Raw genomic sequence first — 19,685 nt, 5'->3', positions numbered from 1 at the left:
CACAAATCACATGACATGGATTTGAATTGGAATATCCTAGTCTTTACTCATTGTTATTCTATAGCGTCAGCTCCGCTAGGAATAGGGCCTGACAATCAGCTGTGCTTTATGGGAAATCACATGACACACTGCCCTCAACAATCAGATCATCAACTCCCCCAACCAACCATTATTGGGGCTGATGTCACAAAGAGCCAGTCACCCACCTTCCCATAATTCCCCTCGTCTCTCTCTCATAATAATGAACAACAATGTGAATATCATCTAATTACCACCAATGTAGCTGATGAGCAACCACAAACCACGAGCAACACTTGCAGTTCAATGGCCTCCCACAATGTTGTCATTCCGTCCGTTACACTCGGCTGTAAATGTGGTTTCTCGTAGCCACTCATGGTCAACTTGTTGAGACCTTTGCTCATGTTCTTTTTTCCACCTCCATTAGATTCATCGGCAGACAAAGGAGTGTATTCACAAAGAAAATGAGGGCAGGTAAATGCCACTTCCTTTGGCAAGGGGACAATACGAGGGGTTGAATGGAGTTTCTCTCTCTCAGTTTGGGTCTGGCCTCTGGTCACCAGCCTAAGGTCACTCTGTCATAATGTGAGGGCACACTAGGCTTTGTTTGTGCCTGGGTGTTGTGCCTGGTGTGTGATGGGAAGAATGTGTTGTGTCATCACCGTATAGGCTAGTAGCAAGAGTGGCCTAAAGCTGAAATGGGTTCTTGTTTTGTAGCCCTCCATAGAGTTAAGGCTAGTTTTGGCCTAGTCAATAATGGGCATAATGGGCTAATGAACAAATGCAAACAAATACACTGAGTGTGTTTGATTGGTTTGGTTTGGATTGAACGTGGTGTACAGAATAGTTCTGTCACTGTTGATATCTATACACTCACAAACAGACATTATTATGCACCCACCGCTCACTCACACTGATTAACCTTCATATCAATCACAGATCAAGCACACACGCTCTCTCTCTCTCTCTCTCTTTTGCTTACTTATTTCAATCCTCTTCCCTTCACATCTCTTACTATTACTTCCTGGCAATAACCCAAACCTTTATCCCACTAAGTGTTTAATTTGACATCCTTTTCTCAAGCCGCTAACCTTGGTTCACCTGGCTTTGTCGTTCTTTAGCTTACCTGACCTAACAAAGGCCTATTTAGTTAGTAGTTAGTACTTCATTTGAGGTAACTATACCTACAGTGGTAGAGCCCACTTCTAACACCAACTGTTACATTATTAGATATATGGAAGAGGCAAAGAGATGCCAGTCAAGGTAACATGTTTACTGAGCAGATCATGTACCAACTACCACTTAATATTACTATCCAAGATATTCACTATCACTGTACTGGGTCTATTATATAATATTGGTATTTGGGATTTATCCAGACCTCTCCAAGACCCCCCCCCCCCCCCATTGTGTTTGCTGTGAAAGCCGACAATCTGGATCTGTCAGTGGTTGGCTAAGAAAAGATTAGCAGAGGGAAGGGAAGGCTGAGGTGAAAGAGGGAGGATATCTGCTGTTCTTGTCCAAAGGCCACCCTGTTTCACTATAGTACATAATGTTTCAGAGACTAAGAACATGTACATCAAGATCATTGAAACACGTCCAGCCATGCAGATTCGTCCTGATAGATATATCATAAAAAATGCACCTGTGAGACTGTGCCAGACCTGGCAATAAGGCTCAAGTCTTTGAGCACGAACCAGAGTCAAGAATCAATCAAATGTATTTATAAAGCCCTTTTTCCATCAGCCGATGTCACAAAGTGCTGTACAGAAACCCAGCCTAAAATCCCAAACAGCAAGTAATGCAGATGTAAAAACACGGTGGCTAGGAAAACCCCCCTAGAAAGGCCAGAACCTAGGAAGAAACCTAGAGAGGAACCAGGCTATGAGGGGTGGCCAGTCCTCTTCTGGCTGTGCCTGATGGAGATTATAACAGAACATGTCCAAGATGTTCAAACGTTCATAAGTGACCAGCAGGGTCAGATGGTTGTAGAGGGTGCAACAGGTCAGCACCTCAGGAGTAAATGTCGTTTGGCCTTTCATAGCCGGGCATTCAGAGTTAGAGACAGCAGGTGCAGTAGAGAAAGAGTCTAAAACACCAGGTCCGGAACAAGGTAGCACATCCGGTGAACAGGTCAGGGTTCCATAGCCGCAGGCAGAACAGTTGAAACTGGAGCAGCAGCATGACCAGGTGGACTAGGGACATCAAGGAGTCATCAGGCCAGGTAGCCCTGAGGCATGGTCCTATGGCTCAGGTTCTCAGAGAGAAAGAGTGGGAGAAAGAGAGAGAAAAGCGCAAGAGAGAATTAGAGCATACTTAAATTCACACAAGACACCGGAAAAGACAGGAGAAATACTCCAGATATAACAGACTGACCCTAGCCCCCCGACACATATACTATTTCAGAATAAATACTGGAGGCTGAGACAGGAGGGGTCGGGAGACACTGTGGCCCGGACAGGGCCAAACAGGCAGGATATAACCCCACCCACTTTGCCAAAGCAAAGCCCCCACACCACTAGAGGGATATCTTCAACCATCAACCTACTACCCTGAGACAAGGCCGAGTATAGCCCACCAAGATCTCCCCCACGGCACGAACCCGAGGGGGGCACCAACCCGGACAGGAAGATCACATCAGTGACTCAACCCAATCAAGTGATGCCGTGTAAGTGGACCTATCGCATTATAATCTCTATGGATGTACCCTGTGACCTCTTTAGCAAAATCATCTTTGGTGTATTTTAGAACATCCTTTGAATTCATAGGGGTGCAATACAAAATGGTCTTGGTTGTCTCCTGTGTTCATATTTAACCCAGCCCCACCTGGACTGTCCCAATAATCTGAGAATGGCATGGGGTCTGTGTGGGGGATACCTTTAGATGGTTCAGCCCATTTATTGACCCTCTGGGAACTGGAAGAAAGGAAAAACCTGCACTCACTGAAATATTCTTTAAGTTTTAATGTATTTTTTTTAGCAGCAGAGGTCAGAACAAACAGACGCATTTCGGCGGCAGCCGTCATCGGCTGGTCCACGTGTGTTTCTTGATCTTAAAGATGTCCGTGGCCCTAGAAGGACTTTCTACAGGAAAGCAAACCAATTAAACTATCACGTTTGAGGTAAGACCCAGATGCAGACAACGTCAAATTAACAACAGGTTATTAATCCATCAGGGGCAGGCTAAAGACAGGTCAATGCAGGCAGGGGCCGGTAATCCAGATAATCAATCAACAATAAAGAGACAGGAACAGAGTGTAAAACGCTAGTAGGCTTGACGAAACAAAGCGAACTGGCAACAGACAAACAGAGAACACAGGTATATATACACAGTGGATAATGGGGAAGATGGGCGACATCTGGAGGGGGGTGGAGACAATCCCAAATACAGGTGAAACAGATCAGGGTGTGACAAAACCCAGATCGTATCAAACACACTGCAGATATTTGGTTTCAGAGAAGTTAAAAAACACCTGGCTTATGTAAATGACTGACTTATAGTTGGGAGTGTCTCGCCCAGACTCCAGGTGTTTCAAGCTCCTTGGCTTCCTCTCTATTTATTACACCAAGAGTGATTCCATGAGACAGCTGGTTCCCTGTAACATCTTGTTTCCCCCTTAGATCTGATCACCCATGAACAAGAAGTGGATTTGGATGGAGGAGGGTGCTTTTTTTTATACAGCTGCCTTTGATTTGTTAAATTGTATTTGATGAGAGTGGTTTCTAAAACCCAATTTTAGCTCCATTACGATGAAGGACAGCACTGCTGAAAATAACACAGTCTGATGGGGTGCTTTCCCTCCCTCCTCCACCATTGCATAAGAGGGGTAATGGGAAATTAAATTGGACTCAAATGAATTGGAGAGAGGGTTCAATTTGGGTTTGGGGACAAGGTGAGGGCTTTCAAGCATGCACACACACACAACCTAGAAATAGCAGCCTCGTGTGCAAGGCCCTCTACATTTTTTGCACTGGTATCACAACAGTCAGGTAAGAGGGGCTGCTGGTGTATAGGGAATATGGTATAGTGTGGCATGTACAGTGCATTCGGAGACCTTGACTTTTTCCACATTTTGTTACGTTACAACCTTATTCATCGATCTACACACAGATACCGATCAAGACGAAGCAAAAACAGGTTTTTAGATATTTTTTCAAATTTCTAAAACAGAAAAACAGAAATAACTTATTTACATAAGTATTCAGACCCTTTGCTCTGCGACTCTAAATTTGATCTCTGATGCATCCTGTTTCCATTGGTCATCCTTGAGATGTTTCTACAACTTGATTGGAGTCGACCTGTGGTAAATTCAAATGATTGGACATGATTTTATAAAGCACACACCTGTCTATATAAGGTCCCACAGTTGACAGTGCATGTCAGAGCAAAAACCAAGCCATGAGGTCGAAGGAATTATCTGTAGTGTTCCGAGACAGGATTGTGTCGAGGCACAGATCTGGGGAAGGGTACCAAAACATTTTTGCAGCATTGACTGTCCCCAATTACACAGTGGCCTCTATCATTCTTAAATGGAAGACGTTTGGAACCACCAAGACTCTTCCTAGATCTGGCCGCCCGGCCAAACTGAGCAATCGGGGGAGGTGACCAAGAACCTAATCGTCACTCTGACAGAGCTCCAGAGTTCCTCTGTGGAGAAGAGAGAAACTTTCAGAAGGACAACCATCTCTGCAGAACTCCACCAATCATGCCTTTACGGTAGAGGGGCCAGACGGAAGCCATCCCTTAGTAAAATGAACATGACAGCCCGCTTGGAGTTTCCCAAAAGGCTTCTAAAGGACTCTCAGACCATGAGAAACAAAATTCTCTGGTCTGATGAAACCAAGATTGAACTCTTTGGCCTGAATGCCAAGCGTCATGTCTGGAAGAAACCTGGCACCATCCCTACGGTGAAGCATGGTGGTGGCAGCATTATGCTGTGGGGGTATTTTTCAGCAGCAGAGACTGGGAGACTAGTCAGGATCGAGGGAAAGATGAACAGAGCAAAGTACAGAGAGATCCATGATTTAAACCTACTCCAGATTACCCATAACCTCAGACTGGGACGAAGGTTCTCCTTACAACAGGACAATGTTGAAGCCAAGCCAAATCAGGAGTGGCTGCGGGACAAGTCTCTGAATGTCCTTGAGTGTCCCAGCCAGAGTCCGGACTTGAACCCGATCGAACATCTCTGGAGAGACCTGAAAATAGCTGTGCAGCGATGCTCTCCATCCAACATGACAGAGCTTGAAAGGATCTGCATAGAAAAATGGGAGAAACTACCCAAATACAGGTGTGCCAAGCTTGTAGCGTTATACCCAAGAAGACTGGAGGCTGAAATCGCTGCCAAAGGTGCTTCAACAAAGTACTAAGTAAAGGGTCTGAATACTTATGTAAATGTGATATTTCCGTTTGTTTTTTATACATTTGCAAAAATAAAAAATCTTGTTTGTCATTATGGGATATGAAAACTATTTCATCAATTTTATTATAATGCTATAACGTAACAAAATGTGGGAAAAGTGAAGAGGTCTGAAAACGTTATATATTTATCATTATTATATTTTTTATTTTTGTCATTTTTATTAGAAGTACGAGGTGTCCTCATGTGTAGGTAAACATTGTTATTTTGTATGTGTGTGCGTGTGACTGCGTATGGCTTTCTGTACTAGAGCGTACCGTATTATGGTTTGCCACCCCCTTCACACACACACACACACACACACACACACACACACACACACTGTGCTGTGACCTGATCTATCATGACATGACTAAGTCATCATTGAGTATCCTAGAAATCACATGACTTTCTAGCAACGACTTCATATGCTCTTCCACATGTCATGGGATGTGTGTGTGAATGTGTGCCCACGTCATACTAGTATGCTGGCATATACAGCAATAACCTGTATACCCCAGAGCTGTCAACATGGGTAATAGCAGTGTGTGGGCCATCTTGTTAATAGTATAATAGTATAATAGTATTCTTTATTAGCCCAGCACCTATATTTTTAAGGATGTGCGTATGACCACAAACGTCTCCAGTACAGCAATGTGTCAGTGATTGAGTGTCTTTTTATTGGCAAATCAAGAGATCTGTCCATCTTTTTCCACTATCACGTTCACTCTTATCTTGTTATTTCGGATTTGATGCAACACAAGTTTTATAAACATTTGGGGAAATCACGTCTTATTTTGGAAAAATTTCCAGTAGTTACTTTTTCTCCGAAAAACGATTTCCATAATTCCTCTGCATTTCCTTGTCCAAAAGCCCATCCGGCTCAGCTATAGTACCAGCCATAGCTATAGTTGGATGTGGTGTCCCAGAGATAAGAGGAGGGAATGGTGGTCTGGATTGTTGTCTTCCCGGTGTTGAGTCCTTATCAACTTCAGTGTCATTACTCGGAAGTCTCTGTAGTCTATCTCCAGTATCTCCTTTACTGATCAGCACCTTTTTAATGAGGACCAGGAGGGGGAGAGAGGGAGGAGGGGGAGAGGGAGTACAGGGGGAAGTCTATCACATCTTTAATGGTGACCTCTGCTGTAGGAACGTTCAGATATATATATGTGTGTGTGTGTGTGTGTGTGTGTGTGTGTGTGTGTGTGTGTGTGTGTGTGTGTGTGTGTGTGTGTGTGTGTGTGAGAGAGAGAAATAGAGAAATAGAGGGAAATAGAAAGAGTGGGATGTCTGTATTGGATTCACCTGTGTGACTTAGTGAGTGTATTTTACAGTGTTGAACTTGAGTTCAAAAGATCATGAGTTTTTGTCTATGTGAATGAGGATGTTATAATGAATGTGTATGTGATCATGTATGTGTGTGTGACTGTGAGAATGTGTATTTGTCCTCACATGGAGAGATATAACCTACATTATATATACATTATATATACTGTACTTTGGCATACAATTACACTAAAAGCAGAACTCTCAAGACACCCTAATAATTTAAGTCCAGAGTGCAGAGCCACATTTCTGTCATGACTGGCATTTGGCTAATTTCAATCCTATTACTGTAGCAACTCCATTTGATGTTATACAACAGTGAAGAATGTTACTGTACCTCTGTCCCTATGCTTCAAAGTGTAGCCTAGATCTAATTTGATAATTATAGAGGCAATGCACCTGATTGTATCTAGAAAGGGACTGGTGAATATGAGGGTCGCCTGGTTAATTGGCTGTCCTGTATTACCTTGTTTGACTGGCATTTATATGAGTTATTATCATTCATCCTATTAAGAGAGAGAGAAATAGAGAGAGAGAGATTCAGAGAGAGAGATAAATGGCAGTTAGACATGGGTGGTGTGGGTCCCCTACACACTTAGAAAAAGGGGTTATTTGGCTGTTTCAATAGGAGAACCCTTTTTTGATCCAGGGAGAACCCTTTTTTGTTCCAGGGAGAACCCTTTTTAGTTCCAGGGAGAAGTCTTTTTAGTTCCAGGGAGAACCCTTTTTAGTTCCAGGGAGAACCCTTTTTAGTTCCAGGGAGAACCCTTTTTTGTTCCAGGGAGAACCCTTTTTTGTTCCAGGGAGAACCCTTTTTAGTTCCAGGGAGAAGTCTTTTTTGTTCCAGGGAGAACCCTTTTTTGTTCCAGGGAGAACCCTTTTTTGTTCCAGGGAGAACCCTTATTTGTTCCAGGGAGAACCCTTTTTTGTTCCAGGGAGAACCCTTTTTTGTTCCAGGGAGAACCCTTTTTAGTTCCAGGGAGAACCCTTTTTTGTTCCAGGGAGAACCCTTTTTAGTTCCAGGGAGAACCCTTTTTTGTTCCAGGGAGAACCCTTTTTTGTTCCAGGGAGAACCCTTTTTAGTTCCAGGGAGAACCCTTTTTGGATCCACCTGAAACCAAAAAGGGTTCTTCAAAGGGTTATCCTATTGGAACAGCCGAAGAACCATTTAAGGTTATAAATATCACCTTTTTTTCTAAGAGTGTACAAAGGGAACAGTTCTCTAAAAGGGAACAGTTTAGGCCAGGGCATGAAGCAGGATAGATGTTTTGCATTTCAAAGCTGGTGAGCTATGCCTGGATTCCATTCTATTTGAGTAGCTGTGTAGTAATTAGAAAAGAGGTGACACGGAGAGAAATGCTCTTCCATTGCCATTTCCTACACTGTACAACTATGTCTGTACTCTTTGGAATGGTTTCCCAGATGAAAATTAAGAATCTCCATTGAAAGTGGTTTTTAGTCCAGGAATGAATCTGTCTTAATCTGCGTTTGGGAATCTGGCTTTTTGTGTAAGTGTGCTATTTTCAAATACATTTCTCTCATCTGTAACGCAACACTGGTGTCTGACGAGCAGAAGATAAGAGGACATCTCTGCTTCGTCCATCGGTGATGGCTAAGGTTGATAGCCCCGGCCCACACTATTATATAACGTGCTTGAGAATCTTTGGTTACAAGCTACCCTCAAGTAGCACACAAGCTATTTCTGCTCCACTTATCATTTTATATTCTGGGATCACAAAAAAGCCAGACCAACTAATAAAATGGCATCCCATAATTCGTTTCTGAACCTTACCTGCAGGTTACCGTCGAAAATGCAGAAGAGTCAAAATATAGGAAATAATAAGCCTCCACAGAGCAGTGGTGGAAAAAGTATCCAAATCTCATACTTGAGTAAAAGTAAAGATTTATTTATTTTATTTATTTCACCTTTATTTAACCAGGTAGGCAAGTTGAGAACAAGTTCTCATTTGCAACTGCGACCTGGTCAAGATAAAGCAAACCAGTTCGACACATACAACAACACAGAGTTACACATGGAGTAAAACAAACATACAGTCAATAATACAGTAGAAAAATTAGTCTATATACAATGTGAGCAAGTGAGGTGAGATACGGGAGGTAAAGGCAAAAAAAGGCCACGGTGGCAAAGTAAATACAATATAGCAAATAAAACACTGGAATGGTTGATTTGCAGTGGAAGAATGTGCAAAGTAGAGATAGAAATAATGGGGTGCAAAGGAGCAAAAGAAATAAATACAGTAGGGAAAGAGGTAATTGTTTGGGCTAAATTATAGATGGGCTATGTACAGGTGCAGTAATCTGTGAGCTGCTCTGACAGCTGGTGCTTAAAGCTAGTGAGGGAGATAAGTGTTTCCAGTTTCAGAGATTTTTGTAGTTCGTTCCAGTCATTGGCAGCAGAGAACTGAAAGGAGAGGTGGCCAAAGGAAGAATTGGTTTTGGGGGTGACCAGAGAGATCTACCTGCTGGAGCGCGTGCTACAGGTGGGTGCTGCTATGGTGACCAGCAAGCTGAGATAAGGGGGGACTTTACCTAGCAGGGTCTTGTAGATGACCTGGAGCCAGTGGGTTTGGCGACGAGTATGAAGCAAGGGCCAGCCAACGAGAGCGTACAGGTCGCAGTGGTGGGTAGTATATGGGGCTTTGGTGAAAAAACGGATGGCACTGTGATAGACTGCATCCAATTTATTGAGTAGGGTATTGGAGGCTATTTTGTAAATGACAGCGCCGAAGTCGAGGATTGGTAGGATGGTCAGTTTTACAAGGGTATGTTTGGCAGCATGAGTGAAGGATGCTTTGTTGCGAAATAAGAAGCCAATTCTAGATTTAACTTTGGATTGGATATGTTTGATGTGAGTCTGGAAGGAGAGTTTACAGTCTAACCAGACACCTAGGTATTTGTAGTTGTCCACATATTCTAAGTCAGAGCCGTCCAGAGTAGTGATGTTGGACAGGAGGGCAGGTACAGGCAGCGATCGGTTGAAGAGCATGCATTTCGTTTTACTTGTATTTAAGAGCAATTGGAGGCCACGGAAGGAGAGTTGTATGGCATTGAAGCTCGCCTGGAGGGTTGTTGTCACAGTGTCCAAAGAAGGGCCAGAAGTATACAGAATGGTGTCGTCTGCGTAGAGGTGGATCAGAGACTCACCAGCAGCAAGAGCGACATCATTGATGTACAGTGGGGCAAAAAAGTATTTAGTCAGCCACCAATTGTGCAAGTTCTCCCACTTAAAAAGATGAGAGAGGCCTGTAATTTTCATCATAGGTACACTTCAACTATGACAGACAAAATGAGAAAAAAAATCCAGAAAATCACATTGTAGGATTTTTTTATGAATTTATTTGCAAATTATGGTGGAAAATAACTATTTGGTCAATAACAAAAGTTTATCTCAATACTTTGTTATGTACCCTTTGTTGGCAATGACAGCGCAATGACGTTTTCTGTAAGTCTTCACAAGGTTTTCACACACTGTTGCTGGTATTTTTGCCCATTCCTTCATGCAGATCTCCTCTAGAGCAGTGATGTTTTGGGGCTGTTGCTGGGCAACATGGACTTTCAACTCCCTCCAAAGATTTTCTATGGGGTTGAGATCTGGAGACTGGCTAGGCCACTCCAGGACCTTGAAATGCTTCTTACGAAGCCACTCCTTCGTTGCCCGAGCGGTGTGTTTGGGATCATTGTAATGCTGAAAGACCCAGCCACGTTTCATCTTCAATGCCCTTGCTGATGGAAGGAGGTTTTCACTCAAAATCTCACGACACATGGCCCCATTCATTCTTTCCTTTACACGGATCAGTCGTCCTGGTCCCTTTGCAGAAAAACAGCCCCAAAGCATGATATTTCCACCCCCATGCTTCACAGTAGGTATGGTGTTCTTTGGATGCAACTCAGCATTCTTTGTCCTCCAAACACGACGAGTTGAGTTTTTACCAAAAAGTTATATTTTGGTTTCATCTGACCATATGACATTCTCACAATCTTCTTCTGGATCATCCAAATGCTCTCTAGCAAACTTCAGACGGGCATGGACATGCACTGGCTTAAGCAGAGGGACACGTCTGGCACTACAGGATTTGAGTCCCTGGCGGCGTAGTGTGTTACTGATGGTAGGCTTTGTTACTTTGGTCCAAGCTCTCTGCAGGTCATTCACTAGGTCCCCCCGTGTGGTTCTGGGATGTTTGCTCACCGTTTTTGTGATCATTTTGACCCCACGGGGTGAGATCTTGCGTGGAGCCCCAGATCGAGGGAGATTATCAGTGGTCTTGTATGTCTTCCATTTCCTAATAATTGCTCCCACAGTTGATTTCTTCAAACCAAGCTGCTTACCTATTGCAGATTCAGTCTTCCCAGCCTGGTGCAGGTCTACAATTTTGTTTCTGGTGTCCTGTGACAGCTCTTTGGTCTTGGCCATAGTGGAGTTTGGAGTGTGCCTGTTTGAGGTTGTGGACAGGTGTCTTTTATACTGATAACAAGTTCAAACAGGTGCCATTAATACAGGTAATGAGTGGAGGACAGAGGAGCCTCTTAAAGAAGAAGTTACAGGTCTGTGAGAGCCAGAAATAGTGCTTGTTTGTAGGTGACCAAATACTTATTTTCCACCGTAATTTGCAAATAAATTCATTAAAAATCCTACAATGTGATTTTCTGGATTTTTTTTCTACCATTTTGTATGTCATAGTTGAAGTGTACTTATGATGAAAATTACAGGCCTCTCTCATCTTTTTAAGTGGGAGAACTTGCACAATTGGTGGCTGACTAAATACTTTTTTGCCCCACTGTATACAGAGAAGAGAGTCGGTCAATGAGTTGAACCCTCAAGAGAGACTGCCAGGGGCCCGGACAACAGACCCTCCGATTTGACACACTGAACTCTATCAGAGAAGTAGTTGGTGAACCAGGCGAGGCAATCATTTGAGAAACCAAGGCTGTTGAGTCTGCCGATGAGGATGTGGTGATTGACAGAGTCAAAAGCCTTGGCCAGGTCAATGAATACGGCTGCACAGTATTGTTCCTTATCGATGGCGGTTAAGATATCATTTAGGACCTTGAGCGTGGCTGAGGTGCACCCATGACCAGCTCTGAAACAAGATTGCATAGCGGAGAAGGTATGGTGGGATTTGAAATGGTCGGTAATCTGTTTGTTGACTTGGCTTTCGAAGACCTTAGAAAGGCAGGGAATGAAAGTTATAGGTCTGTAGCAGTTTGGGTCAAGAGTGCCACCCCCTTTGAAAAGGGGGATGACAGCAGCTGCTTTCCAAAATTTGGGAATCTCAGACGACACGAAAGAGAGGTTGAACAGGCTAGTAATAGGGGTGGCAACAATTTCGGCAGATCATTTTAGAAAGAAAGGGTCCAAATTGTCTAGCCCGACTGATTTGTAGGGGTCCAGATTTTGCAGCTCTTTCAGAACATCAGCTGACTGGATTTGGGAGAAGGAGAAATGGCGAAGGCTTGGGTGAGTTGCTATGGGTGGTGCAGTGCTGTTGACCGGGGTAGGGGTAGCCAGGTGGAAAGCATTGAAAATGCTTATTGAAATTCTCAATTATAGTGGATTTATCGGTGGTGACAGTGTTTCCTATCTTCAGTGCAGTGGGCAGCTGGGAGGAGGTATTCTTATTCTCCATGGATTTTACAGTGGCCCATGGTTTGTGTTGCAGGAAGAACATTTCTGATTGAAAAAGCTAGCCTTGGCTTTTCTAACTGCCTGTGTATATTGGTTTCTAGCTTCCCTGAAAAGTTGCATATCACGGGGGCTGTTCGCTGCTAATGCAGAAAGCCATAGGATGTTTTTGTGTTGGTTAAGGGTAGTCAGGTCTGGAGAGAACCAAGGGCAAAATCTGTTCCTGGTTCTACATTTCTTGAATGGGACATGCTTATTTAAGATGGCGAGGAAGGCATTTTATAAAAAAATAACCAGGCATCCTCTACTGACGGGATGAGATCAATATCCTTCCAGTATACCCCGGCCAGGTCGATTAGAAAGGCCTGCTCGCTGAAGTGTTTCAGGGAGCGTTTGACAGTGATGAGGGGAGGTCGTTTGACCACTGACCCATTACGGATGCAGGCAATGAGGCAGTGATTGCTGAGATCTTGGTTGAAAACAGCAGAGGTGTGTTTAGAGGGCAAGTTGTTTAGGATGATATCTATGAGGGTGCCCGTGTTTACGGCTTTGGTGTGGTATCTGGTAGGTTCATTGATAATTTGTGTGAGATTGAGGGCATCAAGCTTAGATTGTAGGATGGCTGGGGTGTTAAGCATGTTCCAGTTTAGGTCACCTAGTAGCATGAGCTCTGAAGATAGATGGGGGGCAATCAGTTCACACATGGTGTCCAGAGCATAGCTGGGGGCAGAGGGTGGTCTATAGCAGGCGGCAAAGGTGAGCGACTTGTTTTTAGAGAGGTGGATTTTTAAAAGTAGAAGTTCAAATTGTTTGGGTACAGACCTGGATAGTAGGACAGACCTTTGCAGGATATCTTTGCAGTAGATTGCAACACCGCCCCCTTTGGCCGTTCTATCTTGTCTGAAAATGTTGTAGTTAGGGATGAACATTTCAGAATTTTTGGTGGTCTTCCTAAGCCAGGATTCAGACACGGCTAGAACATCCGGGTTGGCAGAGTGTGCTAAAGCAGTGAATAAAACAAACTTAGGGAGGAGGGTTCTAATGTTAACATGCATGAAACCAAGGCTATTACGGTTACAGAAGTCATCAAAAGAGAGCTCCTGGGGAATAGGAGTGGAGCTAGGCACTGCAGGGCCTGGATTCACCTCTACATCACCAGAGGAAAAGAGGAGGAGTAAGATAAGGGTATGGCTAAAAGTTATGAGAATTGGTCGTCTAGAATGTCTGGAACAGAGAGTAAAAGGAGGTTTTTGGGGGCGATAAAATAGCTTCACGGTATAATGTACAGACAAAGATATGGTAGGATGTGAGTATAAATATAAGTATAAATCATTTCACATTCCTTATATTTTAAGCAAACCAGCACCATTTCTTTGTTTTTTTATTTACGGATAGCCAGGGGCACACTCCAACACTCAGTCATAATTTACAAACAAAGCATGTGTTTAGTGAATCCGCCAGATCAGACGCAGTAGGAATGACAAGGGAAGTTCTCTTGATAAGTGTGTGAATTCCCCAAAAAATGTTGTCCTGCTAAGCATTCAAAATGTAACGAGTACTTTGGGATGTCAGGGAAAATGTATGGAGTAAAAAGTACATAATTTTCATTAGGAATGTAGAAGTAAAAGTTGTCAAAATATGAACAGTAAAGTAAAGTACAGAAACCCCAAAAATATCTTAATAAGTACATTTTAGTTTAAGATCAGACCCTTTTTTTACATTTTCATCTAAAATGACACCCATATCTAACTGCCTGTATCTCAGGACTTGAAGCAAGGATATGCATATTCTTGATTACATTTGAAAGGAAACACTGAAAAAAAACATGCGTTTTCTATTTTTTTTATCCTCTTTGAAATGCAAGAGAAAGGCCTTAGTATAATATTGGAGTTTAGGCGCAATTTAGATGCTGTTCACTAGATGGAAGCAGTGTATGTGCAAAGTTTCAGACTGTTCCAGTGAAGCGTTGCAATACTGCACAAAATGTTGTATCGAGTCTGCCCAAATGTGCCGAATTGGTCAATTGATACATTTTCAAGTACATGACTATAGAGAACTTAAAACATGCTACGGTAATAAAAATAAAAAGTTTAAACACTCCCAGCAAGGTCATACTGTAACGGTTTTCCTGTTGTGAAGTAGAGGCGGACCAAAATGCAGGGTGGTGGTTATTCATGTTTTTTTTTTAATGAAGAAAAAAATATACATGAATAAACTACAAAATAATGAAATGTGAAACCCTAAACAGTCCTATCTGGTGCAAACACAGAGACAGGAACAATCACCCACAAAACCCAACACCAAACAGGCTACCTAAATATGGTTCCCAATCAGAGACAATGACTAACACCTGCCTCTGATTGAGAACCATATCAGGCCAAACATAGAAATAGACAAACAAGACACACAACATAGAATGCCCACCCAGCTCACGTTCTGACCAACACTAAAACAAGGAAAACACACACGAACGATGGTCAGAACGTGACACATACATGATGGAATATTAGCTTCTCCGGGCAGTTGGATGTGGGGCCAGAAACAGCAGGGGTTCAAACTTTAGAACCCAGTTCCTACATTTGAATATAAAAATTTATTTTATCAAACAAAACAATACTGCATTTTATCTCTGGGACCCTCAGGATGACAAATCAGAGCAAGATTACTGAATTACATTATTTAGCTTCAGAGGTGAATGTATCAAACCAAGTGCCGTAATAATGTTTTGTTGTTGTGCACTCTCCTCAAGCAATAGAATGGTATTGTTTCACTGTAATACCTACTGTAAATTGGACAGTGCAGTTAGAATAACAAGAATTTAAGCTTTCTGCACATATAAGACATGTCTATGTCCTGGAAAGTTGGATGTTACTTACAACCGCATTCTAGTCACATTAGCGCACGGCAACAACCGTCCCGGTATAGGGACACTGATCTCATAGAGGTCATGTCAACTCAGTCACTGCACTAAGTGACAACCCAGTGTACAGTCTATGACTTCCTTGTTGTTTGGTCAAACGGACCAGAAACTAGTTCACTACTACCCAACCCTGGTTTTCAGCCTGTGCTTACTGGCAGTGAGTCAGCCTGCTCAGTCCACACATAACGCAAAACAGATGTAGAAAGTGGAACAGCCAAGATGTTGCTATGGATATGTGTGGGGGCAACTCAAGACACAAATTAGTTTGTTTCTTTCTCTGTTTTGTATTTCACTTTCACAGTGTAATTTTACACTGTGAAATACGGTTTTTCAAACACTGCCTTTAAGCAGGCCCAGAGTAAATATGCTTCAATGCTATACAACGGTTGGTTGTTTAGGAAAAAATCTGACTCTTGCACAACTGTGGGGCAAAACAGCCAGGGTTGGATAGATTGTTGATAACTTGTAAACTATATTTGGTCTCCAATATATATTGATAAAACAAATAGTTGCACAATGAACACTTGTCTCTCAAATACATTGTTACAATTGTTGGTTAGCAAGTTCTCTTGCAAATATTTTCAATATTAGCATAAATGCGACATCAGTCAAAACAACTCAAAACAAGACATGCTATCAAGAACGAGCCACTTACAATTCCACATGGCGGTTTGTTGTCATTGTTGCTAGCTATCTGACCATCCAGAATCATAACAACATACGGCGTTCTACCCCTTTGAAGCGTGCACATCGTGTTCGTGACGTTGTCAGCTAACCCGTCTATAGTGTAATACAATATTATGTCCGTTTTTTTATATCACTTTAAGGTGCTAGACAGTGAGAATGTAGGCTTGAATGTAGGCCTAATAGATTTGTTAGAAATGTTTAACAGATGGTTTTGGGAAGAGCACCACCCTTACAAATCCCAATTTGTGCTCTGGCATGCATACTGCACAGTAGAACTATAGACACTATTATAAACTGGGTGGTTTGAGCCCTGAATGCTAATTGGCTGACAGCCGTGATATATCAGTCCATATACCACTGCTCTAATGACATTGGTAACCAGTTTATAATAGCAATAATGCACCTCAGGTGTTTGTGGTAAATGGCCAATACACTGTACCTTGGCTAAGGGCTGTATCCAGTTGCGTCGCGACTAAGAACAGCCCTTAGCCGTGGTATATTGCCCATAGTGGCAAAAGAGCCTAATATTGCTCTCATGGAATGGATGTCATTTCTTGATAGAAGGATACAGATCTATCATAGAAATCAAGGGCTATTTGCAAGTGAAAACTGAAAAGGTCATGAGACATTTTGCCCAGTTGTTTAAAGTTATTTTGGTGGACACATTATGCCTATGCCCTTATACTTCCGAGTGGTGCAGCGGTCTAAAGCACTGCATCTCAGTGCAAGAGGCATCACTACAGTCCCTGGTTTGAATCCAGGCTGTATCACATCCATCCGTGATTGAGAGTCCCAGTCCCATAGGGCAGAGCGCATTTGGCCCAGGTTTGTAAATAAGAATTTGTTCTTAACTGACGTGCCCAGTTAAATAAAGGCTACATTTAGAAACGTTAACATGAGGGTGTGAATCGTGGTAAGAGCACTAAAGTTTACTACCTATGTCCTACAGAACGACTTTGCTGCGAAAATGACATCAGCTTCTCAAGAGGGGGCAGGCTTCCTGCTTCGGGGGAGGATCTGTGGAGGACCTTTCCAAGCTAACCCCGTCCTCGCTTCCCGCAGCAGACATACTGTACACAAACAAATTGGTTTGTAGCCTACATTCACCCGGGTCTTCTGCTTGCTTTTGTGAGAAAAAGGACCGTGCCACCGTTTTTAACCGCATGACATGATGAAAGACTACCACGGTGTGGGCTTCGTAACAATGTTGCCGTTGTAGCAATACAGACGGACGACACCAATGGTTTATCTAACGGTAGCTCAGTGCGAGGGGCGCATAATCAAGCTGGTTTCTCCTGATGTGATGTTCGATGCCAGCACCTGGAGGATTCGCAACATCTGGGACGGCGTGAAACTAGAGGTCGCCGGGAATGTGAGCCCCGTTGTCCTGCATAGCTTCACCCAATTGGACCCCGACCTTCCGCTGTTGGAGGTAAGGAAATCACCAGTAATTTGTTCACTGCGCGCTGGGCGCACTGTACATTTGTGTGGTTCATTCATGCGTCTGGTGACGGGTCTGCTGTCGAATCTGCGACAACTGATCGATAAGCAAGAATGGCTTATGGTTTTTAGAGGAGAAACTGTATGTTCTGTTGTGTTTTGTTGTTTCTTTCTGCCTTAGTGTCAATGAACCAGTTACTCAAGTTCAATACATTTAAGTGCGGATGTCCTTTTGATATTCCGCAACATTGTTTTAGTAGCCCATTTGTTTTCTGAAATGTTTCAACGCACGTTGTGAAATATACATGCTTTATTGATGAAGAATAAACATGAAACCAGTTTCATAATATAGGCAGTTTTTATTATTTTATTTTACTTTAACTTTTGCAGGGAGTCAACAATGAGACACAGGTCTCTTTTGCAAGTGAACCCTGCACACAACTTGCTGTACAAGTCATGCTTTAGTACAAGTCATGTGATGAAACTACAATAGTCCATAATGTATAGACACTCAACTATAACTGTTATAATCTCTGCAAATTACCCAACATTACTTAAAAAATGCTGTGATTAATAAATTGCATTAATCAATCATATTAATCATCCATGATTGGAGGACAAGGTGGCATGCGTTTGAGCCATCATCAATTTGATTTGAAAAAACAATTATTTTTATATGGAACAAACACCAGTCACTAGTTATTTTCCCATCCAAATGGCACGAGGCAGCTTTTAAAACTGTGCCATTGAACCAGTAGAAGTCATTGATTCAATTGGATTCCAATGGGTCACCGTGTTGATTGCTGTCCAAGCAGTGTGTGTTCTACTTACCAAATAACACACTACCTCATTGGAGATGCCATAGGTTATAGGCTATGTCATAAGGTCTCTTTGGTCCTGAGATTCTGTGTTTCTGTTTGTGAAGGTGACAATGGTTTATTCTGTCTCGTCTAGTATAGCTAGTAGACACAAGCTTTTTTTTTCAGGTTGGCTTTTACATTTGGGTCATTGTCAACTCAACTTTATTTATGTTTGTTGCTGCCATGTGTGGGCATAAGAGTTTTAGTGTGTGACACATTTTGTGTGAGTTTAAGTGTGTTAGGCTTGTGTGTGTTGTAGTGTGCATGTAAACGTTTGTGAATGCCATGGGTAACCACGTGAAAAAACACTATAGTAAGCTATGGGCCAGGGTCATCAGACTGTTAAACAGCCATCACTAACATTGAGTGGCTGCTGCCAACATACTGACCCATCTCTAGCCACTTTAATAATTAAACATTTGATGTAATAAATGTATCACTAGTCACTTAAAACAATGCCAATTTATATAATATTTACATACCCTACATTACTCATATTATATGTATATACTGTACTCTATACCATCTACTGCATCTTGCCTATGCCATTTGGCAATCGCTCATCCATATATTTACATATACATATTCTTATTCATTCCTTTACACTTGTGTGTATAAGATAGTTGTGAAAGTGTTAGATTACTTGTTAGATATTACTGCATTGTCGGAACTAGAAGCACAAGCATTTCGCTACACTCGTATTAACATCTGCTAACCATGTGTATGTGACCAATAACATTTGATTTGGTTTGATATGGTATAAATACTGTAGTATTACTATATTTATATATTAAAGTATTCACTGTAGTATTGTTGTGGTCATGACTGTAGCATACTGTAGTATTTATTGTAGTGTTATAGCAAACATGACTGTAGCATACTGTAGTATTTATTGTAGTGTTATAGCAAACATGACTGTAGCATACTGTAGTATTTATTGTAGTGTTATAGCAAACATTATTGTAGTAGACTATAGTATTTATTGTAGTGTTTTTGCAGAAATTACTGTAGCATTTACTATAGTGTTTTTGTTGTATTATCTTTGACATATAAGTGGGGGCTTTCTCCTTGAGGAAACCTACTGAAGAAATATTGAAACAGCACATGTTCTGTAAACTGTAAGTGGGTAGGACTGGGGTCTGAACGGATATCAGAGCTCCTCCCCTGTTCGATAGACTGTAGTAAGTGAAGTAACAGAGATAACCTGTAGGGTACACAATACTTTAAATGTTCTATACTTGTCATTTCTGCTTTTCACTCATGGGTGCCACCTCTGGTCTCTTGGCCCTCCCACCCCTACAGGAGGGCAGCTCCCGCTCAGCCCAGTCCAATCTCTTCTCTGTCCTGGCAACCCAATGGTGGAACCAGCTTCCCCCTGAAGCTAGGACAAAGAGT

General features: G+C 42.3%; 1 protein-coding gene across 9 annotated transcripts in view; it reads left to right on the top strand.

Moving 5' to 3' along the window:
- The window catches only part of LOC110509485 (ral guanine nucleotide dissociation stimulator), a 202,458-nt gene that overhangs the window by 17,205 nt on the left and 165,568 nt on the right, over positions 1-19,685 (top strand). For 6 of the 9 annotated variants that reach the window (XM_090227332.1, XM_090227330.1, XM_090227331.1 and 3 more), the window contains exon 2: positions 16,940-17,422. The exons of the other annotated variants lie outside the window; for them this stretch is intronic. In XM_090227332.1, the coding sequence (XP_090083458.1) occupies positions 17,231-17,422 (192 nt within the window). In that variant the 5' untranslated portion in view covers positions 16,940-17,230. The remainder of the gene's footprint in view (positions 1-16,939; positions 17,423-19,685) is intronic. 9 annotated transcript variants of the gene reach the window in all.

This window comes from Oncorhynchus mykiss, chromosome 29 (genome assembly GCF_057628025.1).
Source record: "Oncorhynchus mykiss isolate SJ-2025 chromosome 29, ASM5762802v1, whole genome shotgun sequence".
Lineage (NCBI taxonomy): Eukaryota > Metazoa > Chordata > Actinopteri > Salmoniformes > Salmonidae > Oncorhynchus > Oncorhynchus mykiss.
This window is presented reverse-complemented; position numbering and strand designations above follow the sequence as displayed.